This window comes from Dryobates pubescens, chromosome 9 (assembly GCF_014839835.1).
Source record: "Dryobates pubescens isolate bDryPub1 chromosome 9, bDryPub1.pri, whole genome shotgun sequence".
NCBI classification, from domain to species: Eukaryota; Metazoa; Chordata; class Aves; order Piciformes; family Picidae; genus Dryobates; species Dryobates pubescens.
In genome coordinates this window covers 10,271,835-10,283,574 of record NC_071620.1, presented here as the reverse complement: position 1 = coordinate 10,283,574, position 11,740 = coordinate 10,271,835, and the positions used below count along the sequence as shown (strand labels likewise).

At 43.3% G+C, this 11,740-nt stretch overlaps 1 protein-coding gene across 1 annotated transcript; it reads left to right on the top strand.

Annotated features, from left to right (window-relative positions):
* Positions 1-1,197: 1,197 nt before the first annotated feature.
* Positions 1,198-9,072, top strand: BLOC1S4 (biogenesis of lysosomal organelles complex 1 subunit 4). The gene is made up of 5 exons (XM_009907018.2): positions 1,198-1,453; positions 2,023-2,094; positions 3,281-3,382; positions 4,778-4,912; positions 7,889-9,072. Exons 1-5 carry the CDS (start codon positions 1,241-1,243, stop codon positions 7,985-7,987), a joined length of 621 nt encoding a protein of 206 aa, XP_009905320.2. The 5' UTR covers positions 1,198-1,240; the 3' UTR covers positions 7,988-9,072.
* The last annotated feature ends 2,668 nt before the right edge of the window (positions 9,073-11,740 follow it).

The following is an 11,740-nucleotide window of genomic DNA, read 5'->3' as shown; positions in this document are numbered from 1 at the left end:
ATGCTATTCATAGCAGGGCTTGCTTCAAACTTCATAGCTCTGAGGCCTTAGGGTAGTTTTGGCTCTTCAGGAAAAGCCCATGGTCCCTCTAGCTTAGTGATGCTCCAGGAAAAGCCCATGGTCCCTCTAGCTTAGTGATGCTCCAGGAAAAGTCCATGGTCCCTCTAGCTTAGTGATGCTCCAGGAAAAGCCCATGGTCCCTCTAGCTTAGTGATGCTCCAGGAAAAGCCCAAGGTCCCTCTAGCTTAGTGATGCTCCAGGAAAAGCCCATGGTCCCTCTAGCTTAGTGATGCTCCAGGAAAAGCCCATGGTCCCTCTAGCTTAGTGATGCTCCAGGAAAAGCCCATGGTCCCTCTAGCTTAGTGATGCTCCAGGAAAAGCCCAAGGTCCCTCTAGCTTAGTGATACTCTGCCACACTGCATGCCTTTGCCTGGAGCCTGCTCAGCATGGCTGTCCACAGTGTGCTAGCACCAAATATCCCAATGCTTCCACCTCCCTCATCCTAGCAAGTATGAAACCTAAGTTGTATTTCACACAGCATCAGCATGAAAGACAAACTACCAACTGAGAATAGCAAGCTATTGATGTATTGGGAGATAACGCTTTGCAAAGTATCTTGAGGCTTGCAAATGTTTTCTGCTCATTTGCAAACATTTTGTGCTTATTTGCATCAACTGGCAGAGAGCAAGTGATAATTGTGCATGTACATATTGATACTATTTGTCTTTTTAAGATTAAATCCTTTCCCAGGCAACTGCTAACAGCAGAAACCTCAGTGTGGAAACAGACTGAGCCCTTTGGATTTTGTACATGGAGGTCCTTTTGGCTACGAGATTAACTTGTTGAACGGGCTTTAAGCTCAAGTGGCTGAGTGAACAGAGGCACGGTAGTTAGTCCTCCTTAGAGGCCTGCAGAAGGGGCCACGCTTTTGCCCTTGACAGGGCAAACAGAGGTAGAGCGCAGCTCGGAGGCGAAGGCCCCGGGGCCGCTGAGAGGCAGGGGCCGCTGCCACCCTGCGGACCCCGATCCCCGAACTACCAGGCGTGAGGCCGGCGCCTCAGCGCTCAGAGAGCGGCCGTACGCGCTCCCTGCCGCTGCGCGGCGCAGGCGAGGCCGCAGGACCCGACCGCTCCTGGCGCCGCCTGCCAGGAGTGCGCCTGCGCCGGGCCCGCCTCGCTCACGTGAGCGGCAGCCGGTACCGCCTGACGGGGGGCGGGGGGACCCAGGCGGTGCGGGGGGCATGGCGGCCGCCGCGGGCCAGAATGAGGGGGCGGGAGCCGACCCGCCGGGCTCCTGCCCTGGCGCAGACAGCGGGCACGTCTCCCAGAGCCACAGCAACACCTCTGGCCTCGGCGATCCGGAGGACGAGGACGCCATGGAGGCGTCGCTCAGCGCCACAGCCGCCGCCTATTCCTCGTACCTGCTGGCCGATCGCAGCCTCTTCAGCGAGGAGGTGAGGGGCGGACGCGTCTTGGGGCAGCAGCGGGGGGCTCGCACCGCACCTGACGTCGGGCTGAGAGAGTTGGAGCTGTTCAGCATGGAGAGGAGAAGGCTCCTGGGACACCTTTTAACAGCCTTTCAGTGGGGGCTACGGGAAAGATCTGTACCGGTTTTAGTAGAATCGGTACTGATAGGACAAGGGGAAGATGTAGTCTAGATATAAGGAAGGCATTTTCTACAATGAGGGCGGTGAAACACTGACACAGGTTACCCAGAGAGGTGTTAGATGCTCTATTCGTGGGATCGTTCCAGGCCGAGTTGGACGGGGCTCTGAGCAACCTCATCTAGTTGGTGATGTCCCTGCTTACTGCAGCGGGGTTGGACTCGATGACTTTTAAAGGTGTCTTCCAACCCAAAACCATTCTGTGTGCTAGAACATTACAGTTTGGTCACCTGTGCTTAACATAGCCAAGAGGAGGGGAAACTGGGATTTCAGTTAAGGCTGAGTTCAGTGCGGCTGATGTCTGTTGTTTGTGAGGGGAATATGTTTCCAGGTACCTTTGAAGTGTTTCTATTTTGCAGATAGAAAGCTTAGACAAGAGTCTAGAAGATTTGCTTACCAGAGTGGATGAATTTGTGGGAATGCTGGACATGGTGTGTATAACTTGCACGTAGCTGTGTTTTTGAAGCCAGTTTAATGTCTTCTTGTGTTTTTAAATGAGATAGGAAGCGACCTTTGGTCTAAGAAGGTTCCAGTATGAAAGCACATTTAGAATAGAATAGAATTGACCAGGTTGGAAAAGACCTTTGAGATTATGAAGTCCAACCTATCACCCAACACCATCTAATCAACTAAACCATGGCACCAAGTGCCTCATCCAGTCCCCTCTTAAACACTTCCAGTGATGGTGACTCCACCACCTCCCTGGGCAGCCCATTCCAATGGCCAATCTCTGTGAAGAACTTCTTCCTAACATCCAGCCTAAACCTCCCCTGGCACATCTTGAGACTGTGTCCTCATGTTAAGCAGATAACTCATTTTGATATTTGGATAACTCATGGATGGAAACTACCAAACTTTAATGTCAGATACCAAAATGTATTTGAATATTTGCCCATGAACATATGTGGATTCTCATTTCAGGTGGCTGGATGACACATGTTCAAAAGAACAGTGTGATATTCTACCTTTCCTATAAAATACATAAAGATGCTGTCTGTGCCTGTTGTAATCAAAGTATCTAATCAGAGTTCCCAAACCTCGTCTTTGGAGGACTCTTTCATCAGAAAGGCAGCTTTGTGTTCACGAGGGGAACTGAGTGGCAAGTTCCTATAAGCTGAGAATAGTATACAGGCTGTCTATGTGATAAAGTGTAGCACATGTGATTCTCTGCAGTACTCTGAGGGGAACTTTACTATATGGGCATTTTTATACCAATGAAATAAGGGTTTTTTTCACCTGGCTTTTTTTTAGCAGAGTTGGAGAAATGTTCAGGTAATAAAATTTAAGTAAACATTTTAGTTTAATGTATTGGATTCTTTAGTATGTCTTGGGAAATGTTCCATCTCTTAGTTCTCATAAGGCTGGAGCAGCCTATTTTTCATCTAATTATAAAGGCAAATATTTGCCTATGCAAAACAAATCCTCTTCAAAGTCACTTTCTAAACTGTACAAAGAAGTTAGCTTATTAATCTACCACTGTTATACTAAAACTAATCTAACATTTTAAAACTCTGAGTTGCAGTCAGTTAATTGGAGCACAGTTCTAGTTTCCAGGATGAAATCTACTAAACATTTTGGTTTGTTCAACCTGTTTTGTATTATTTCTTCAAATACTAGATTCGAAGTGATTCCTCTCAAGTCGTCAATGAAAGCATACCTCAGATTTACGCAAAAGCGACGCAAATGAGACAGATATACAGGAAGATTGACAAGCTGGACGTACGTATTTGGTATCTTAGAATCACAGAATCAGCAAGGTTGGAAAAGACCTCAAAGGTCATCAAATCCAACCTGTCACCCAAGACCTCATGACTACTAGACCATGGCACCAAGTGCCATGTCCAGTCCCCTCTTGAACGCCTCCAGGGATGGTGACTCCACCACCTCCCTGGGCAGCACATTCCAACGGCTAACAACTCTCTCTGTGAAGAATTTTCTCCTCACCTTGAGCCTAAACTTCCCCTGGCACAGCTTGAGACTGTGTCCTCTTGTTCTGGTGCTCGTTGCCTGGGAGAAGAGACCAACCCCCACCTGGCTACAACCACCCTTCAGATAGTTGTAGAGAGCAATGAGGTCACCCCTGAGCCGCCTCTTCTCCAGGCTAAAAAATCCCAGCTCCCTCAGCCTCTCCTCGTAGGGCTTCTGCTCAAGGCCTCTCACCAGCCTCATTGCCCTTCTCTGAACACATTCAAGAGTCTCAATATCCTTCTTAAATTGAGGGGCCCAGAACTGGACACAGAACTCAAGGTGTGGCCTAACCAGTGCTGAGTACAGGGGCATAATGACTTCCCTGCTCCTGCTAGCTGCACTGTTCCTGATGCAGGCCAGGATGCCATTTGCCTTCTTGGCCGCCTGGGCATGCTGCTGGGTCATGTTTTGGCAGCTGTCAACCAGCACCCCCAGGTCCCTTTCTGTTTGGGTGCTCTCCAGCCACTCCGACCCCAGCCACATCTTCTAGATGTGCTCCATCTCCTGATGGGAGGAAGAATCAGTGATGTGCTCTAACTGTGTGTGTGTGCACGTGGGATGGGCTCGGATCCGTTTTGCTCTCTGTGTGTAATCTGGGCTCAGTGCTTCAGGATTAATGAAGAGAACACAATTTATTAAGACTTTCTGGAGACTCTGGGCATCCTACAACAAAATACCTTTTTTAGAAGTAATTTTTAATGTATGTACTGCTTGAAGCAAGGCAGTGGTACCACTTTTTCCTTCTTTTTTTATGTTCTCTTGTTTTTTCCAAATGTCTCTCACAGCTACTGTCCCAGGAGCTGTTCAGAGGTCTGTTGACCTCAGGTAAAAATGCAAAACTCTGATTCAGATCCTTGATCCTTCTTCTGGTAGAAAGGCAGATGGAAGTCTAAATTAGTTATTCCAAAGACAAATAGGAAAAGGACCACTGATTGTTTCATTAGATTTAAGCTGGGTTTGCAACCTTTTAAGTATCTGAAGTAATTTTTTTAGAAGTACAATGGGCTTGCTGTAGGTACAAGAGAAGTATAGCATGGAGGTTTTGACTCCTTACTGAAGCAATGGAACCTCATGCAGTATGTAATTCTGTTTACACTGGTCAGTGAGAAAGTTGGAATTCTGGTTTTTGGGGTTTTTCCACACTAGGCTTTTGTGAAGATGGTTGGAAATAGCGTGGCTGGACTGGAAGAACGCGTCGTAAAGGCAGAAACAGACCTCGGAGCTTTCCCAAACACGTTCAAGAAGATCTTGCACACAATCAGCATGCCATCCTTCCTTAATGTAAGTAACTGTGGGTACCCTGTGGTTACCATATGACCAGCTTAGTTGCTCTGCTTACCACAGTGGATGGTTGGGCAGCACATTCCAATGGCTAATGACTGTCTTAGTGAAGAACTTTCTCCTCACCTCGAGCCTAAACTTCCCCTGGCACAGCTTAAGACTGTGTCCTCATTTTCTGGTGCTGGTTGCTAGAGAGAAGAGACCAACCCCTTCCTGGCTACAACCACCTTTCAGGTAGTTTTAGAGAGCAATGAGGTCACCCTTCAGCCTCCTCTTCTCCAGGCTAACCAATCCCAGCTCCCTCAGCCTCTCCTCATAGGGCTTGTGCACCAGGCCTCTCCCCAGCCTTGTTGCCCTTCTCTGGACACGTTCAAGTGTCTCGACGTCCTTCCTAAACTGAGGGGCCCAGAACTGGACACAGTACTCAAGGTGTGGCCTAAATTCTTACAGTGATTTGCATAACTTTCCAAAGTAAGCCTGAATAAATACATGGAGAAGAGAATGTGAAGGGCACAAAAAGCACAACAAGACACAAGCCTTTGTATTAAACCACACCTGATGGCTTGCAAACGGAGTGGGAAGAGCCTGTGCAGACAGCACTTTTAAGGGCTCATACTGCATGAATAATGCCAGGTCAGAAATACTACCAAATAAAAAAAGAAAGCTACACTGCACAGTGTGTTTAAAATAAAGGTTCTCTTTTCACTCGGTCCACACAGCTCAGTAATAATGTAAGCATTTTGTTAAACTCTCTATAGATGTAGTTTTCTCTGTCTTTCCTTGTTGCTACATGTAGACTTTTTTTACCTGAAGTGCTCTCTCCAGTGCATTTCAAAGAGATGCCTTACCTAACCTTCAGTTGGCACTCTGCCTTAGTTTTAAAATAAACTTCATCTTGAAAAAACCACATCTGAACTCCTGATGCTTCTTGGCATCACACGCCAGGCCACCATTTCTAAGTACTCCTCCTTCTGTCTTCAGCTTCCAGATTCTCTTCTTTATATTTTCCTATATTCATCCTGTAGTACCTCAGCTTTCCTGGTGAGAATGCTGAAACAAAGTAGGCTTGCAGAGGGGGCAAGGAAGAGGGTTGTGGCTGTTTGAGGTATTTGTGTTCCTACATATTGCAAGCATGTGTGGCAGTAGAGAATAGCTATACAAAGAATATGCATCGCCAAGACTCAGTTCGTGAAACCTGTTCTTGACTCCTATTTGCTGTGCAGTCTTTAAGTTACCTAACTTCTCCATCCTTAATTTTCTCTGATGTTTGTAAGTTCAGAGTGATGTCATTTATTTTTGTTCTTTCAAAAAGATCACACAAAGCTGCTATTATGGACCAATTACAGAAGCAAACAACTGCAGCGTTTGCCTTGAAGAATGCCCAGCAGTGTTTTCCATTTTGTTGCTAAGAGCTTTTGTCAGCCACAGAATTAAGATCTTCAGTTGAAGCATTTGAAAGTTCTAAGGAAGTGCTTTTTTAGTGCTGCATGGGAACACTTTGCCAGCCTAGCAATTTTTCCACAGATAATAGGGCAGCAAGTCTTTGAAAGTATCAGCAAGCTGAAGGTGGCATGTCCAGTGGTTTCTTGGGTTGAGTATGAGTATCAGTAAAACCAGCACTCAGAACATTACTTGTGTTAACTGATTAACTCAAAGATGGGTCACAGTGGTACTGGGTATTGCATAATACAATACCCAAGAGGCAATACAGGATAGCAGAGCTTTGACTTCAAAGATTTTGTTTTACAGTTGGCCAAATTTCATATTATCTGTTATTTATAGATCTGATCTTGGTTCATATTTTTCATTTCATTAGAACTTGAATGGCAAAATAAACTTATTTCAGATAAACAAATGGTATTTTAAAGTTAAAGACATCTATCTTAAATGTCATACATCAGCAATTTCAAATATGACAGGAGAGTATGTTCTTAGTTCATATGAAGTACTAGTATACAGTTCAACTCAATAGGGGGAAAATTCCACTTAGCTGTTTCATAGGTGTGCTTAATCATGTCTTCATGTTGGTACTATAAAAGCATTCCAAACTCTGAATATATTAATGGTATTTGGTACACTTTTAATGGCTCTCAGTGAAGAGTCTTAATTTCCTCATCTCAGACTGGCAAAAAGTACCTGAAGAAGTCTGCAGACAAACTGATTGAGAGTTCTACAGCGTAGTTAGTCAAGTTTACAAGTCTAAAAGAACTTTTAATGAACAAAGTCTTGGTTCTAAGCCTTGTAATTAAGTCTATACATAGAAAATACACACTAGGGCAGTGTCCAGTGCAGTGCCATATACATGCAGGGTGGCAGGCATATGTTCAGTAGTGGTCCTTGCTGTGGTCTCTTTAAATGAGCCATTTGGTATAGCAAAACAAGATGCAGCTAATACTTAAACATGTATACTTTTCTTTATTAAGACAGTGCAACAGCTCTTTTCCAGGCTACTAACATACTATATTCAATGGTAATAGCATAACATTTAACATATAGTGCATATATTCCAGCATGTACTTGATGAAGCAGATCAGCAGGAGCAGCTACCTTCTCAGAAGAAATACTTGCTAGGTGTGTTTCCATATGATGACTTTTATTTGAGTAAAGAAGAACACAGGCTAGGGTTAACTCCAAGTGGCTGAAGAGGACCTAAAGGCTGGAGCAGGGAAGGTAAAGGTATGTGGCTTTGGAAGGATGAAGGTTACTGTGATTATACCATCAGCTGGGCATGATGATGTGTTTGGCTCCTGCAAAGCAGGCAGGTCATACACTTTCCAGGATTGAGCCTGTTCAGGTGATAGAATATCAAAGGTCAATGGCATTAAGAGTATGCCAGAGCCATCTGAGCTATGATAAAAAATTTGTCTGAGGAGATAGGCCTTGAAAACTTTCCTTATTTTGCATTTCAGCTCTGTAGACTTTGTTTTGAATCTTGTTCTTTTAAGAAGGCAAAAAATAAACATATCTGATTTGCAGAAATCATCATCTTCACGACAACAACAGACCCTCTATGAACCTCCAGTCCTCTTCAAGACTGAAGACTACTTCCCATGCCTTAATGAAGCACCTTACTGATGGTTTTTGCTTTGGGATTGATGTGAATCAGCCAGAACAGAGACAGCCAAATGAACAAAAGAAATGCCAACCTCAAAAGAGTTGCGTTTCTGAACATTACTGATGGCATATTGCCATCCCGACTCTCGTTGTCTTCCTTCAGGCAGTATTTTTCAGGTAATCCTTGTGTGTGTACATTATTTCAAGTCTTCCTAAAACACAGTCTAGATTTTCAGATTATATTGGAGAAGGAATTTATGAATACTTATGCTTTAGATTATTTTTTTTAATAGGGAAATAATAGGAAGCATACTTTCATATGTAAATCTTTTAACATATAAATATCTGTGCTGCTGCAAGTGTAAATAGCTATACCACAAGGGTGTCTTTCTTTTTTTAACTGAGATGAAAGAGAAGCTATGCATAAACATCTGCTCTTGAGTTTTGGAGAGTGGTCCATGCAGTTTGTACAGAGAAATGCACAATACTGGGATGTCCAAATTGCAAGGCGAGGACTTGGAAGACTGATGAGAAGTCAAGAATATGGATTAGTACACATGATCTAGTCCCAGTTCACAAAGCAAACATCCTGCCCCCACTGATGACCATTAGATCAGCGACCCAAGGTTCTAATTATTGCAGCGTTGTGTTGTTTGATGTGTATCCAGGTGGGCATGGTGTATGTAAAACCTGCTGTTGAGAAGAAAAAGTATACTGAGGGAGGGAGATGCCCCTGGATGGAGCCTCCATCAGTTGCCTGTCCAGACTGTCCACTTTTTCTTCACAACCATCCATGTGGTTACTGGGGCTCCCTGTACTGATTGCAGCGTGAGTGTGTTGTCAATAAACTAATAACTGCCTAACTCCTGCTGTGGTCTTGCATTTCACCTGACCATACCAAAGTGCTCCGTTGTTTCTGAGAACCTTTTGCATGTGGCCTCATATAATACCTGATTATAAATCGAGTATTCTTCTGGCCAACTTTACCACTGCTGTTTCACTGCCACCATAACTCACCAGAAATACCCAGCATTCACATTTCAGAGGAATGCATTAGGGAAGTGACACCATGTCTGCTGATTTTGTGTTGCAAGCACGGAAAATGATACGCAGTTACAGAGCAGGGATTCTATTAGTAGGTAAAGCTTTGAAAACCAGATGGACTTGTCTCCCAGCAGCAGAAGGATCCAGGATCTGAACAGTATCTGAAGCAACATCTAGGTAAAATTAAAGACTGTGACATTAAAATTAGCAGACTACAAAAGCAGTGCTAATGTAACACTTACCTGTTCCACACACAGTTTAGAAAACTCATCACATGCAAGCATGCAGAAAGCAACAAATTACTTTGAGGAAGGCTGCCCTCCCATACTCCTTTCTTTCAAACATATTTCACTATTTAGTTGTTCCACTGTAGCAACAGTTGTGTTTCCAAAAGGTGTGGTACATTTCAGTTTATGCATAAATAATCCTTGAAGGTTTATCACTCCTCAGTGAAATCTCATGAAGTGACCTACCTATAATTTAGCATAGCAACGTAAGACTATGTCCAAATAGCACCAACAAAATGAACTTTACAACAGCTTTCTAAGGCAATGAATCAGTTGCACACATAACAACTTTGCCCTCTGCTGAATGGAGCTAAAATGCAGTTATTTTTAAACAGATGATATAAAGTATTAATAAAGATCCCAAGAAGCTTATGCAGCTGAGTGTTTTTCATGCAATATTGCTTGTAGGAGAAGAAATTCACATATTCTGAGATGGGCATTTATGTTAAACAGTTGGAAAATTGAAGTTGCATCTGCAGAACAAACGAGTATAGGTGTGTGTTGGAAATTAATACAGGAAGGATCTGGACATGCAGGAGTGTGTCCAGAGAAGGGCCACAAGGATGATCAGAGGGTTGGAGCACATCTCCTGTGAGGACAGACTGAGTGAGTTGGGGCTGCTCAGTCTGGAGAAGAAAAGGCTCTGAGGAGACCTAATTGTGGCCTTCAGTATCTTAAGTGGGCCTACAAGAAAGCTGGGGAGGGACTTTTTAGGGTGTCAGGTAATGATAGGACTAGGGGGAATGGAACAAAACTAGAAATGGGTAGATTCAGATTGGATGTTAGGAAGAAGTTGTTTGCCATGAGGGTGGTGAGACACTGGAACAAGTTACCCAGGGAGGTGTTAGAAGCCTCATCCCTGGAGGTTTTTAAGGCCAGGCTGCATGTGGCTCTGGGCAACCTGATCTAGTGTGAGGTGTCCCTGCCCATGGCAGGGGGTTGGAACTAGATGATCCTTGAGGTGCCTTCCAACCCTAACAATTCTATGTTTCTTTTACTGAAAATAATGGACAATACATGGAAGATTTATGAAGGAAATGCTCTAGGAGTGCAGACAATAAGTTGTGGTGCTCTTTTATAAATGATACAGAATAATGGTCACAACTCATCTGTCTGTGAACTATAGAAAAGTTATAAAAGTAAACTGTAACACTGACAAGATCCACACATGCACACTGTAGCTGAATTTTGCTATCTTGGCTGTGTCTCTGTTCATGGTCAGTCTCACCAGGCAGGAATATATGACAACAATAATGATAAGACTGAATGAGGCACTTAGTGCCATGGATTAGTTGATTAGGTGGTGGTGGATGGTAGGTTGGACTTGATGATCTCGAAGGTCTTTTCCAACCTGGTTGATTCTGTGAATAGCATGAAAAAATCCCAAGTGTTCACAGAAAAGAAAGACTCATAGAATATACTCTTTTACTGTGTCTGCTGTTGTTACCTTGTATCAGTGTAAACCCAGTAATAACTAAATTATGAATGTCTCAATATCTACTATTTTTGTCAGCTGCAAATCTAAAGGTCTGCTGATACCAATATTCATACACCTCAACAGCTGCCCTTGCATCTTTGTACAATGTTTGTCTTTCTCCTCTTGCTTGGGTTCCAAGATAGAAAGCCAGTAACGGTAGCACTGAATTAACCTCATTTTAACATGAAGAGCTCTTCATATTGCACAGAAGTAAAGCAAGACATTTTTAAAGAGCTGAGCTGCTGAAGGTTGGATATTGAGTATGAAATGAGCTAATGTTTAATATCAACAAAAGTCTACACAAGAATCTTACTTTTCTTCTATGCCATGAAGCAAAAATGTCTAAGTTATCCTTGCAGAGATAATGCTAAAAATTCTGTTCTCCTTATAGTGAGGTGAATTTCAGGCAAGTGTCTAAAAGCCACTGCAGTGACTTACTAAAAGATACCTGTTTACTGTAAGATGTGTGAATACTTAGTTATGTGATAAACTATGCCTAAAGTAGGCACACAAAGATTGATGTTTGTATTTAATTATTTTTGCACCTACACATTTTGTTCTGCTCTTGAGCAATGCTACTGAAGGTGCCATAAAGCCTAAAGAAGGTCTAGGAGGATGCACATTAAAAGACACGACAAGAAACAAATATGATGGTTTGTCTGACCAAATAAAGTAATTGTTTAAGAGTGTACTGGGTTGCACTGACATCAAAACCCAATGCAGTTCATTACCTCTGCTGACAAGGTTAAGTTGTTTTACCTGCAATCCTAACAAATCAGTCTCAAGCTTGATTTGGATTGCACATGAACTGTTTCCAAATACTAAGCTGTAGAGAGTGATCCTGAGTGAAACCCCTTCCAGAATGAGAAAGAAGAGAAAGATAACTTGAATCTACATCTATGAAGACAACTTTCCATTTGCAAATGGTAAATTATTTAAGGTTCCTAAAACCAGTTTAATTAAATA